General features: G+C 29.7%; 1 protein-coding gene across 1 annotated transcript; it reads left to right on the top strand.

Annotated features, from left to right (window-relative positions):
* Positions 1–586: 586 nt before the first annotated feature.
* Positions 587–3,542, top strand: LOC139847046 (actin-7-like). The gene is made up of 5 exons (XM_071836643.1): positions 587–714; positions 1,327–1,397; positions 1,552–1,945; positions 2,042–2,655; positions 2,996–3,542. Exons 2-5 carry the CDS (start codon positions 1,338–1,340, stop codon positions 3,059–3,061), a joined length of 1,134 nt encoding a protein of 377 aa, XP_071692744.1. The 5' UTR covers positions 587–714; positions 1,327–1,337; the 3' UTR covers positions 3,062–3,542.
* Positions 3,543–15,067: the final 11,525 nt, after the last annotated feature.

The following is a 15,067-nucleotide window of genomic DNA, read 5'->3' on the forward strand; positions in this document are numbered from 1 at the left end:
TAAATAACATAAATATAAATGTTAGTGAAGTTAATAAAAGTTAGATTACATAAGTATAATTTTACTTATGATGGTAATAATATTTACCTTACTAATAAATAATAGAAGATATCGTTAAAGAATTTCTTACCTTGATTAGTGACTTGTGCTTGCTTAGATAAACCTTGATTATACGGAGCACTTCATGCTGATAACGTGTTAAGAGTTAATAGTTTTTAACTACTTTTGGCCTAAGCTTTGATAAATTCTTTGTAGTATGAAGAATTAATAGTAGAGAGAAATAGTAATATATATTTCTTATTCTTGTAAGAAATTGGTGCATGTTCTTTCTTAGATTCATCATCTATTTATACAAAAGAATAATAACTGTACAGAATCAATCAAGAGATATGAATTGTAAATTTGTCTCCTAAAGTTGAATTATTGTGATGGAGACATAAATTGTCAAACATTCATTTTTGGCTTTTTATGATTATAACAAATTAAAATTTTTTAAATTAAATTAAAATTAAATTTTTTTAAATTAAATTAAATTAAATTTAAATTTTTTTATGTGTACTCTGTACATGCATACTACAAACGCACCGTCCTCTCATTTCATTTTCCTACCTGTTTTCCACTACATTCTTCTCGAACCTACCTAGGGTTTTAATTTTCAAATCGCCGGTCACCGAAGTCGCTTTATACTACTTCCTCTGCGATCTATAACTCAAGGTTCGCTTCAATCAACTCCGATTATGCGTATTTCATGTTTAATTTCATTTTACTTTCTGATTAGTGGATCAGTTTAGCAATTACTGTTTGCTTATAATCGAATTCGTTATTCATATTTTGAGTCATGATTAGTTGATCTGTTCAGTTAGTTAGCTTTTTTGATTGTTTGATCTGATTAGACCTTGTGCTGATCTTCATTTTTGATGTTTATTGTTTTGATATGGACATATTTCTGTTATGTATTGATTTATTCATTTTGTTGTTGCATTCAGTCGATCTACTTTGATTAATGTGTTTTTGATGTTAGGAGATCAACGATATGTTGAATTTGCTATCACTGTGTATGCAGGAATGTATAAGATCTGTAGTAGATACTTATTTTGTAGTGTTCGGATGATATCTGTTTTGGATGGTTAACGTTTAGCATGTTGATGGTGGAATCAGTTACTTATATAGATGAGAATGTTAATTTTAGAACAATTAGCCGCGTTGATAATTGTGCTGGTGATTAGTTTTTACACATTATTATTCACTTTGGATTATTAGTTTTTACACATTATTATCAGTTACTTTTGTTTTTTTAGCATAACTATTTTGACGTTCGCACCACAGATATATAAAAAATGGCCGATTCTGAAGATATCCAGCCCCTTGTTTGTGACAATGGAACAGGAATGGTGAAGGTTAGTAAGAGTATTACGTTCTTGTTCTAGTTAGCATATCATCTTCAAAGGGCTTAATCATGCGATTTTACTTTTTGAGTTGTTTTCTAGTTAGTTGATGGGTGCCTGTGTGTAATAATACGGTGGCTATATGTTTTTTGGATCAAATCTACAGGCTGGGTTTGCTGGTGATGATGCTCCTAGGGCAGTTTTTCCCAGTATTGTTGGTAGGCCCCGCCACACTGGCGTAATGGTAGGTATGGGCCAAAAGGATGCATATGTTGGTGATGAAGCTCAGTCCAAAAGAGGTATTCTGACTCTAAAGTATCCTATTGAGCATGGTATCGTCAGCAATTGGGACGACATGGAAAAGATTTGGCATCACACTTTCTATAATGAGCTTCGTGTTGCTCCTGAAGAGCACCCTGTTCTTCTTACTGAGGCCCCGCTCAATCCAAAGGCAAACAGAGAGAAAATGACTCAAATCATGTTTGAGACATTTAATGTTCCTGCTATGTACGTTGCCATTCAGGCTGTCCTTTCTCTGTATGCCAGTGGTCGTACAACCGGTTAGTCTATTGTTTCTCTTTTGGGGTCCAACTATTATATGCATTGCTTACATTACTGATATCATAATTCATAATCAATATTATATCATTTTGCAGGTATTGTTTTGGATTCTGGAGATGGTGTGTCACATACAGTCCCAATTTATGAAGGTTATGCACTTCCTCACGCTATCCTTCGTCTAGATCTTGCTGGACGCGATCTTACTGATTCCCTTATGAAGATTTTAACCGAAAGAGGTTACATGTTCACCACAACCGCTGAACGGGAAATTGTTCGTGACATGAAAGAAAAGCTTGCGTATGTTGCTCTTGACTACGAGCAAGAACTTGAAACTGCAAAGAGTAGTTCATCAGTTGAAAAGAATTATGAATTACCCGATGGACAGGTCATCACAATTGGGGCAGAAAGATTTCGTTGCCCGGAAGTTCTTTTTCAGCCGTCTCTTATTGGTATGGAAGCTGCTGGTATTCATGAGACTACATACAACTCGATAATGAAGTGTGATGTTGATATTAGGAAGGATCTTTATGGTAATATTGTTCTCAGTGGTGGGTCAACTATGTTTCCTGGAATTGCTGACCGTATGAGCAAGGAAATTACTGCTTTAGCCCCGAGCAGCATGAAGATTAAGGTGGTTGCACCCCCTGAAAGGAAATACAGTGTGTGGATTGGTGGATCAATTCTTGCATCTCTCAGCACCTTCCAACAGGTAATCAAATATAAAAATTTTGACCTAACTTTGACTTTGACCGACTCTGACCCGATGCAGCCCCGACTCGGCTGATTCAGCCCAACTTTGACTAAATTTGACCTGACATTTTAGCGTTGACCGACTTTTAAGATGTTTTTGGGCGAGTTGGGCGGGCTAGTCCCCAAATCAACGCGTCAGCTGACTTTTACTACATTGGGATTAATAAAGTGGATAGTTTCTGTTCATGTCAAAATGGGACTGTTAAATTAACTTATAAACAACTGGTTGAAATTGGGCTGCTGTAGATGATAGAGATTGTTAAAAACTAACTTGCTTTGTTGTTTAATATGTACAACAGATGTGGATTTCGAAGGGAGAGTATGACGAGTCTGGTCCATCGATCGTCCACAGGAAATGCTTCTAAGTACGTAATTGCTGGCTTTGTTGAATTTTTCTATCTAGTATCTTTTTTTGGTTATGGTTATGGTTTTGTTTTTGTTTTTTGTTTCTGTTTTTGTTCTATATTCTTTATATATTTTCGTTGTTATGTTTCATATGAAGTAAGACAAGTAGACATGGGTATATATGTGGAGTTGTTTAACAAACAAGCCGATGAACAATGCCAATGCCCTTCATCTGATTGTGTTGCACAACTCTTTAACATTGTGTCTCCATTTCTGCTGTGGTCGTTTGTAGTTGAAAATTTTATTTGTGATTTTATCCTTAAGTTTTAGTTGTGGCCATTTAATCATTTCAAAACTAATTGAAATACGGGGTTAGTTTTGACCTTTTTATGTACATGTTCATTGGGGTAGTTAGGGATGTTTTTGAAATGTGCAACTTTAACAGTTGCATTCACAACCTTCACAATAACTGTGTGTGGGGTTTTACCACAATTTCGTATAGGGTTTAACCAAGTCGACCACGGTTTGATCCATTTTCTGATATTTAGGTTTCATGCTTGACAAGCTTTCCTTGTAGAATTTTCATAAAAACCAAAATTCAATACATGTAATAATCAGTATAAATAATGTATGCTGCTGGAACAATTTGTAAAGCTAGTAATAAAAAACCTTCAAAAAAATGGTTAAGATGTACTCTGCCCTTTCTGACTGTTATTTTGTGTTACACCTCTTATCACAGTGGGATTAGTCTCGTTTTTGTCATATATGTGTATATATGTGTATTTGTTGGAGGTATTTTTACAGGTACTCGACACTTACCGGGTGGGTATCGTGTGTTTACATAGGAAACAGATGGTTTGTATCTATACTTTTCTGCAGATGATTTAGGGGTTTTATTGTCAAAAAATTGGAATTATACGATTCTGACTAAACTTCTAAAAGTCTGAGGTCTGCTTCATATATATATATTTCCAGTTCTATTTTTATGTTTCATAGTAGCTTGACTCGGCCCTTTTAGAGTCGAGCTCAAGTTGTGGATAAAAGCTTAACATTGTACTAGCGTTTGATTTTAAATATAACCTGATCAACTAAGAAAGAATTGAATGTCCCTTAGAAGCGATCACTTTGGCATATTTTTGTCATAATTGCACCAAGGAACGAGACGGCTTGCAAATTGGGTAATCTAATTGTTGTACTCTATGATAACGATTGAAATTGAAATATATACGCTGTATATAATAATACAGGAGTAAGTAAAGGAAATTTGGCCAATTTTGAAATAAAAATTATAGTTATCTATTTTATAATTAATATTAAAATATTATAATGAAGATGTCATTATTAGGTTAATTCTTTTGTTAAGAAAAAATTTTAAAAAAAAAGAAAAAAATATAAATATGGTGGATGATGTCGTTAATCTAAATAATTTTGAATTATAATTAAATCATATTAATTAATTATTATTATTAAATCTTATTAATAATTATTTTAATTATTAAAATTAAATAATTTTAATTAATTATTTTGAATTGATTATGAAGAGGTATAAAAGCTAGACAGAAGGAAATCAATTCTAAATTTATATTTTTAAAATAAAATGACAACCAATATTCTCTCTTATGATTGAATGTGAATTGTTTAATATGCATTTTAGGTGTTTGATGAGATGTCATACCCCCAAATAGGACCGAGGTAAATATGACTTCACAATATCACAACACAAGTATATATAAGCGAGAACGACTTTACATGAGACGTTTTAACAAAATTTGATTTGCAACGGAAACGTAATAATGTTTTACATAATGAAATTCATATGTAAATAACAATGTATAAGTTTTAAATATGTAGACTTCAATGCACACAGCTAGCTAAGCATCATAGGCAACACATAAGCTAATCTTCACCTGAGAGTCAGTGTTGCAAAAGTCGGCCGAGTCGGCCGACGCGTCGACCGACGCGTCGTTTTTTAGGCATGACCGACGCGTCGTTGCTAAAAAGTCGGTCAAAGGTAAAAAGTCGGTCAAAGTCGGAAAAAGTCGGACTAATTCGGAAAAAGTCTGTCAGAGGCGGTCAAAGTCGGTCAAAGTCAGTCAAAGTCGGTCAATTTTTTTTTTTTTTTTTTGTAATATTGTTAATAATTGTTAATTGTTCATGTTTATTGTAAATATAGTTTATATTTACAGATTTGATCTATATAATATTGTATATAAATATATATTTAATGAAACTATTTTAAAAAGTCAACGTTAGTCAACGCCCGTTGCGTCGCGGTTGCATCATCGTTGCGTCCGACGCGACGTTTTTTAGGCATGGCCGATGCGTCCCCGACTCGCGTCTTTTACAACCTTGCCTGAGACAAACATGCTTAAAAATGTCAACACAATGGTTGAGTGAACATCATAGGTTTAATAAATCATAATAAGTTTTAGACTACAAGATTTAGTTCAAAACATCAAAATATCAATATGCCATGAGTTATAATATCGAGCTAAACATAAAAACCCCTGACACTGTACGGGTGTCGGTAATCATTATTATGTACCCCCTTGACGATAGGTCAATGAGTAGAGACGTCACTCTCAATAGGCCTACTCACAATAATTAAGCTTGCAACATTTCAATTCCAGCAATTAACGATATTATGGTGGGGATTTGCATGTAAAGATATAATCAATACAAGGTAACAATAGTCTCACGAAGTTACATATCAAAAAGTTTAGGCACTTGTGTCTAAATTGTAAATCATTTAAAAGTAAGCATGTGTCTCACCCCAAAAGTTGTAAAACAGTTAATAAATAGTAAAAACGGGGCTATGAAGTTCACCTTAGTAGCAAGTAAGTTATTCCACGCAAGTAGTGTGAACGGAGTATGTAATCAGATATCTTAACCTAGAGATATAACGTTCAATTAGTTAATGTCTAACAGACATAAAGTTTGTTTATTAATATAGCAACTATATTAACAGTGACGGTTTTCGAGAAAAGTTCATATTTCTCAAAAGTTTCTATTTTTGGAAACCCACTATTTGTGACAACCCGAAAATTTTCAACCAAATTTAAACTTTATCTTTATATTATTCCGACACGATAAGCAAAGTTTGTTAAGTTAAATCTCAAGAATTTTAAATTGTGTTCATACATTCATTATAACCTCGACCAAATTTCGACGATTCACGAACCGTTATATATAAATAAATATGTATATATATGTATATATATATTATAACTTGAGAATATTAATAAAGTATTAAACGTATAATACTTTACATGAACGTATTTGTTTCAATATGTTTATCGATGGAATTAGAAGATAATATCAAATGATTGATTTATCAGATACATTGTGATATGATTACGGGTCTATGTTATGAGGTCCACTGTGATTTAAGAAATCTATTCTTTTTGACAACATTCGGAAAATGATAAAGTGATTTATAAGTAAGAACGTGGAGTGTAAATAACTTAGATGTTGGATATCGACAAGTTAAGTAACTCGACATTTTTCATTAAGATGATTTCATACGTTTATTTAACCTTTGAACTTTATCACATGCTTCACCAACAGACTGTAATTTAAAAACTTGAAACCTATTATGAATATATATGATTCTACTTTTCTACAACGTTTTATGATATAACGATTTCCATTATTTTAACCTTTAAACAAAATGATTCTTAAATATATTTAGTTTTGAAAAACAAAATTATCATATTTATTTGATTTAGTTTCAAACGTATAAAAACGTTTTCAGTTTAAAAAGAACTTTATTATTAAAACGTATATAACTTTTATAAATATCTAAAACCACTTTTGACAACTCATTACTTAACCAGTATGATAAAGATAACGATATTTATATTTTATTTTATTAAATATATATAACGATTTAAATTAATATTATATATATTTATACGCGTATTATACGTACATAGTTTTATACTTTTGCTATACTTAAACTTTACCTTTACTTTATTTTTACTTTACTTTAACTTTAATAATTCACTTTAATAATTCATACTTTAATAATTCACTTTAATAATCCATACTTTAATAATTCACTTTAATAATTCATACTTCAATAATTCACTTTAATAATTCAAAATTCTATTATAAATAGAATTCAATAGGTTTCAATATTTCATAGAAACTTGAAAATATTTTTCTCTAAACTCTCTCAATCGATTTACATATATATATATTTACTCCGTATTATTTCAAGATATTATTAGTATACATAAAATATTACGATGGAGTGCTGTCCGAGTGATTTCGAAATTGTTTTTCGAGCAGGATAGAGCTAAGGAAATTATGGGTTATAGCTATGGAGGTTATGGGTATGGTTCGGGAGTATTGCTCGTGAGTCAAACTAGTGTTTATCGTCTCCGTTGCGTCTACATACTTTTCCTGCAATATTGAATCTCAATATTGATACGTGAGCACTCATAACTTAACTTTTATATATTATTAGTGTATCCCTGACTAGTGCTCGAGTATATAGGATTATGCATGCTTATACGTTCGTTATTGTCGTTAGATAGGTTATGTAGAATCTTGAATTAAATACATATGCTATTAAGATAAGGTATATGATATGCATGTCGTTGGAAAGCTAGCGAAAAATTGAGAACTTTTCATTTAGATATCGAATGGTTTCAATGAACGGTTTAGAAGTTATAGTCAATTGAATTTTTGTATTATTATTAAAAATTATTATTATTATCGTCGTTATTATCGTCGTTATAATCTAATTATTATTATTATTATTATTATTATTATTATTATTATTATTATTACTATTATTATTATTATTATTACTATTACATTTATTATTATTATTATTATTATTATTATTATTATTATTATTATTATTATTATTATTATTATTATTATTATTATTATTATTATTATTATTATTATTATTATTATTATTATTATTATTATTATTATTATTATTATTATCATTGTCGTTATTAATAAAAGATATTATTGTTATTTTTATTATTATTACTATCGCTATTATCGTTAAGGTTATAATTATAATTATTATAATTATTATTATTATTATTATTATTATTATTATTATTATTATTATTATTATTAATTATTATTATCATTCAAATAGTTATTAGTATTATCATTAATATTATTATTATTAGTATTATTATAATTAAAACTAATATTAGTTACATCTAATTATTATGATTACTATTATTATTATTAATATGAACGTGATATAAAAGACGACTAAAAGCTATTAAACGAAGCAATTAGGAAATAATGAGTATGAGTATCATGATGAAATTAAGATATTGTAAGATACTGATTTAAAGGAAAAATATCGTTTTCATTATTTTACTATTATTATTACTAAAAGTATTATTAATATTAAAACTATCATTTTTACTAAAATTATTATTTTTAATATAAATATCATTGTTAATATGAATCATCATTATTATTATCATTTTAGTACTATTGTTAATAAAAATTATCATTTTATCATTTTTAGAAAATATAATTATTGTTATTTTTATTAGTAGAATAATAATAATTATTACAAAATAATACAACTTTTACTTATTATTATTATTATCAATATTATTTTATCAAATAAATATGTGATACAAAGATATTTTACTACGTATAAAATAATTACATTAATAATACCTATTATATTATTTTTATGATATTAAATGAACTTTATAAATTTTATTACTTAAGATATATAAAAGTATATTTTTATTATATACATTTTAATATAAAATTTTATTTATTAATAAAAGAACTATATTATTTACTTTAATAAAATCTATTAAAATATTTAAATAAATAAAACGACTATATTTAAACTATATAATAATCATGTATAAATTTTGGAATACATTTTGGTCAATATGACTTTTGTTGACTTTTGCATATTTAGTCTCGAGCATTAGGATTGTGATACACTACGACTTGATCTAAATTGTTAGACAGATATTGATCAAACATATAAATATATATAATTAATATAGGTTCGTGAATCCAAGGCCAACATTGCACTTGTTAAATGACGTCATATGTATTTTTACTACAAAATACAGTATTGTGAGTTTCATTTGCTCCCTTTTAAATGCTTTTGCAATATATATTTTTGGGACTGAGAAAACATGCGCAGTTTTATAAATGTTTGACGAAATAGACACAAGTACTCAAAAATTACATTCTATGGTTGGATTATCGAAATCGAATATCACCCCTTTTAGCTTGGTAGCCTAAGAATTAGGGAACATTACCCCTAATTGACGCGAATCCTAAAGATAGATCTATGGGCCTAACAAACCCCATCCGGGTTACGGATGCTTTAGTACTTCGATTTTTATACAGACGAGAGGATTCTGTTATACAGACGAGAGGATTCTGTTTTGGGGATATTCTATATGCATCTTGTTAATGTCGGTTACCAGGTGTTCACCATGAAATGTCCCGTTCTTATTGATTAAAAACGTTCCATATTAATTGATTTCGTTGCGAGGTTTTGACCTCTATATGAGACGTTTTTCAAAGACTGCATTCATTTTAAAACAAACCATAACCTTTATTTCATCAATAAAGGTTTAAAAAAAAAACTTTACGTAGATTATCAAATAATGATAATCTAAAATATCCTGTTTACACACGACCATTACATAATGGTTTACAATACAAATATGTTACAACAAAATAAGTTTCTTGAATACAGTTTTTACACAATATCATACAAGCATGGACTCCAAATCTCGTCCTTATTTAAGTATGCGACAGCGGAAGCTCTTAATAATCACCTGAGAATAAACATGCTTAAAACGTCAACAAAAATGTTGGTGAGTTATAGGTTTAACCTATATATATCAAATCATAATAATAGACCACAAGATTTCATATTTCAATACACATCCCATACATAGAGATAAAAATCATTCATATGGTGAACACCTGGTAACCGACATTAACAAGATGCATATATAAGAATATCCCCATCATTCCGGGACACCCTTCGGATATGATATAAATTTCGAAGTACTAAAGCATCCGGTACTTTGGATGGGGTTTGTAAGGCCCAATAGATCTATCTTTAGGATTCGCGTCAATTAGGGTGTCTGTTCCCTAATTCTTAGATTACCAGACTTAATAAAAAGGGGCATATTTGATTTCGATAATTCAACCATAGAATGTAGTTTCACGTACTTGTGTCTATTTTGTAAATCATTTATAAAACCTGCATGTATTCTCATCCCAAAAATATTAGATTTTAAAAGTGGGACTATAACTCACTTTCACAGATTTTTACTTCGTCGGGAAGTAAGACTTGGCCACTGGTTGATTCACGAACCTATAACAATATATACATATATATCAAAGTATGTTCAAAATATATTTACAACACTTTTAATATATTTTGATGTTTTAAGTTTATTAAGTCAGCTGTCCTCGTTAGTAACCTACAACTAGTTGTCCACAGTTAGATGTATAGAAATAAATCGATAAATATTATCTTGAATCAATCCACAACCCAGTGTATACGTATCTCAGTATTGATCACAACTCAAACTATATATATTTTGGAATCAACCTCAACCCTGTATAGCTAACTCCAACATTCACATATAGAGTGTCTATGGTTGTTCCGAAATATATATAGATGTGTCGACATGATAGGTCGAAACATTGTATACGTGTCTATGGTATCTCAAGATTACATAATATACAATACAAGTTGATTAATTTATGGTTGGAATAGATTTGTTACCAATTTTCACGTAGCTAAAATGAGAAAAATTATCCAATCTTGTTTTACCCATAACTTCTTCATTTTAAATCCGTTTTGAGTGAATCAAATTGATATGGTTTCATATTGAACTCCATTTTATGAATCTAAACAGAAAAAGTATAGGTTTATAGTCGGAAAAATAAGTTACAAGTCGTTTTTGTAAAGGTAGTCATTTCAGTCGAAAGAACGACGTCTAGATGACCATTTTAGAAAACATACTTCCACGTTGAGTTTAACCATAATTTTTGGATATAGTTTCATGTTCATAATAAAAATCATTTTTCCAGAATAACAACTTTTAAATCAAAGTTTATCATAGTTTTTAATTAACTAACCCAAAACAGCCCGCGGTGTTACTACGACGGCGTAAATCTGGTTTTACGGTGTTTTTCGTGTTTCCAGGTTTTAAATCATTAAGTTAGCATATCATATAGATATAGAACATGTGTTTAGTTGATTTTAAAAGTCAAGTTAGAAGGATTAACTTTTATTTGCGAACAAGTTTAGAATTAACTAAACTATGTTCTAGTGATTACAAGTTTAAACCTTCGAATAAGATAGCTTTATATGTATGAATCGAATGATGTTATGAACATCATTACTACCTCAAGTTCCTTGGATAAACCTACTGGAAATGAGAAAAATAGATCTAGCTTCAAAGGATCCTTGGATGGCTTGAAAGTTCTTGAAGCAGAATCATGACACGAAAACAATTTCAAGTAAGATTTCCACTCGAAATAAGATTGTTATAGTTATAGAAATTGAATTAAAGTTTGAATATGATTATTACCTTGTATTATAAAGATAACCTACTGTAAGTAACAAAGGTTTCTTGATCTTGGATGATTACTTGGAATGGATTTAGAAAACTTGAAAGTAAACTTGCAATCTTGGAAGTATTCTTGATTTTATGAAACTAGAACTTTTGGAATTTATGAAGAACACTTAGAACTTGAAGATAGAACTTGAGAGAGATCAATTAGATGAAGAAAATTGAATAATGAAAGTGTTTGTAGGTGTTTTTGGTCGTTGGTGTATGGATTAGATATAAAGGATATGTAATTTTTGTTTTCATGTAAATAAGTCATGAATGATTACTCATATTTTTGTAATTTTATGAGATATTTCATGCTAGTTGCCAAATGATGGTTCCCACATGTGTTAGGTGACTCACATGGGCTGCTAAGAGCTGATCATTGAAGTGTATATATGAAATGTCCCGTTCTTATTGATTAAAAACGTTCCATATTAATTGATTTCGTTGCGAGGTTTTGACCTCTATATGAGACGTTTTTCAAAGACTGCATTCATTTTTAAAACAAACCATAACCTTTATTTCATAAATAAAGGTTTAAAAAGCTTTACGTAGATTATCAAATAATGATAATCTAAAATATCCTGTTTACACACGACCATTACATAATGGTTTACAATACAAATATGTTACATCGAAATCAGTTTCTTGAATGCAGTTTTTACACAATATCATACAAACATGGACTCCAAATCTTGTCCTTATTTTAGTATGCAACAGCGGAAGCTCTTAATATTCACCTGAGAATAAACATGCTTTAAACGTCAACAAAAATGTTGGTGAGTTATAGGTTTAACCTATATATATCAAATCGTAACAATAGACCACAAGATTTCATATTTCAATACACATCCCATACATAGAGATAAAAATCATTCATATGGTGAACACCTGGTAACCGACAATAACAAGATGCATATATAAGAATATCCCCATCATTCCGGGACACCCTTCGGATATGATATAAATTTCGAAGTACTAAAGCATCCGGTACTTTGGATGGGGTTTGTTAGGCCCAATAGATCTATCTTTAGGATTCGCGTCAATTAGGGTGTCTGTTCCCTAATTCTTAGATTACCAGACTTAATAAAAAGGGGCATATTCGATTTTGATAATTCAACCATAGAATGTAATTTCACGTACTTGTGTCTATTTTGTAAATCATTTATAAAACCTGCATGTATTCTCATCCCAAAAATATTAGATTTTAAAAGTGGGACTATAACTCACTTTCACAGATTTTTACTTCGTCGGGAAGTAAGACTTGGCCACTGTTGATTCACGAACCTATAACAATATATACATATATATTAAAGTATGTTCAAAATATATTTACAACACTTTTAATATATTTTGATGTTTTAAGTTTATTAAGTCAGCTGTCCTTGTTAGTAACCTATAACTAGTTGTCCACAGTTAGATGTACAGAAATAAATCGATAAATATTATCTTGAATCAATCCACGACCCAGTGTATACGTATCTCAGTATTGATCACAACTCAAACTATATATATTTTGGAATCAACCTCAACCCTGTATAGCTAACTCCAACATTCACATATAGAGTGTCTATGGTTGTTCCGAAATATATATAGATGTGTCGACATGATAGGTCGAAACATTGTATACGTGTCTATGGTATCTCAAGATTACATAATATACAATACAAGTTGATTAAGTTATGGTTGGAATAGATTTGTTACCAATTTTCACGTAGCTAAAATGAGAAAAATTATCCAATCTTGTTTTACCCATAACTTCTTCATTTTAAATCCGTTTTGAGTGAATCAAATTGCTATGATTTCATATTGAACTCTATTTTATGAATCTAAACAGAAAAAGTATAGGTTTATAGTCAGAAAAATAAGTTACAAGTCGTTTTTGTAAAGGTAGTCATTTCAGTCGAAAGAACGACGTCTAGATGACCATTTTAGAAAACATACTTCCACTTTGAGTTTAACCATAATTTTTGGATATAGTTTCATGTTCATAATAAAAATCATTTTCTCAGAATAACAACTTTTAAATCAAAGTTTATCATAGTTTTTAATTAACTAACCCAAAACAGCCCGCGGTGTTACTACGACGGCGTAAATCCGGTTTTACGGTGTTTTTCGTGTTTCCAGGTTTTAAATCATTAAGTTAGCATATCATATAGATATAGAACATGTGTTTAGTTGATTTTAAAAGTCAAGTTAGAAGGATTAACTTTTGTTTGCGAACAAGTTTAGAATTAACTAAACTATGTTCTAGTGATTACAAGTTTAAACCTTCGAATAAGATAGCTTTATATGTATGAATTGAATGATGTTATGAACATCATTACTACCTTAATTTCCTTGGATAAACCTACTGGAAAAGAGAAAAATGGATCTAGCTTCAATGGATCCTTGGATGGCTCGAAGTTCTTGAAGCAGAATCATAACACGAAAACAAGTTCAAGTAAGATCATCACTTGAAATAAGATTGTTATAGTTATAGAAATTGAACCAAAGTTTGAATATGATTATTAACTTGTATTAGAATGATAACCTACTGTAAGAAATAAAGATTTCTTGAGGTTGGATGATCACCTTACAAGATTGGAAGTGAGCTAGCAAACTTGAAAGTATTCTTGATTTTATGAAACTAGAACTTTTGGAATTTATGAAGAACACTTAGAACTTGAAGATAGAACTTGAGAGAGATCAATTAGATGAAGAAAATTGAAGAATGAAAGTGTTTGTAGGTGTTTTTGGTCGTTGGTGTATGGATTAGATATAAAGGATATGTAATTTTGTTTTCATGTAAATAAGTCATGAATGATTACTCATATTTTTGTAATTTTATGAGATATTTCATGCTAGTTGCCAAATGATGGTTCCCACATGTGTTAGGTGACTCACATGGGCTGCTAAGAGCTGATCATTGGAGTGTATATACCAATAGTACATACATCTAAAAGCTGTGTATTGTACGAGTACGAATACGGGTGCATACGAGTAGAATTGTTGATGAAACTGAACGAGGATGTAATTGTAAGCATTTTTGTTAAGTAGAAGTATTTTGATAAGTGTATTGAAGTCTTTCAAAAGTGTATAAATACATATTAAAACACTACATGTATATACATTTTAACTGAGTCGTTAAGTCATCGTTAGTCGTTACATGTAAGTGTTGTTTTGAAACCTTTAGGTTAACGATCTTGTTAAATGTTGTTAACTCAATGTTTATAATATCAAATGAGATTTTAAATTATTATATTATCATGATATTATCATGTATGAATATCTCTTAATATGATATATATACATTAAATGTCTTTACAACGATAATCGTTACATATATGTCTCGTTTAAAAATCATTAAGTTAGTAGTCTTGTTTTTACATATGTAGTTCATTGTTAATATACTTTATGATATGTTTTCTTATCATAGTA

Source organism: Rutidosis leptorrhynchoides, chromosome 5 (assembly GCF_046630445.1).
Source record: "Rutidosis leptorrhynchoides isolate AG116_Rl617_1_P2 chromosome 5, CSIRO_AGI_Rlap_v1, whole genome shotgun sequence".
Lineage (NCBI taxonomy): Eukaryota > Viridiplantae > Streptophyta > Magnoliopsida > Asterales > Asteraceae > Rutidosis > Rutidosis leptorrhynchoides.

What these genes read in the sequence shown, in the direction of transcription:
- LOC139847046 (XM_071836643.1), top strand. Translation starts at nt 1,338, where the DNA reads ATGGCCGATTCTGAAGATATCCAGCCCCTTGTTTGTGACAATGGAACA. An exon ending in TGCCAGTGGTCGTACAACCG is followed by an intron (nt 1,946 to 2,041) that starts GTTAGTCTATTG and finishes ATCATTTTGCAG; the next exon opens with GTATTGTTTTGGATTCTGGA. An exon ending in CTCTCAGCACCTTCCAACAG is followed by an intron (nt 2,656 to 2,995) that starts GTAATCAAATAT and finishes TATGTACAACAG; the next exon opens with ATGTGGATTTCGAAGGGAGA.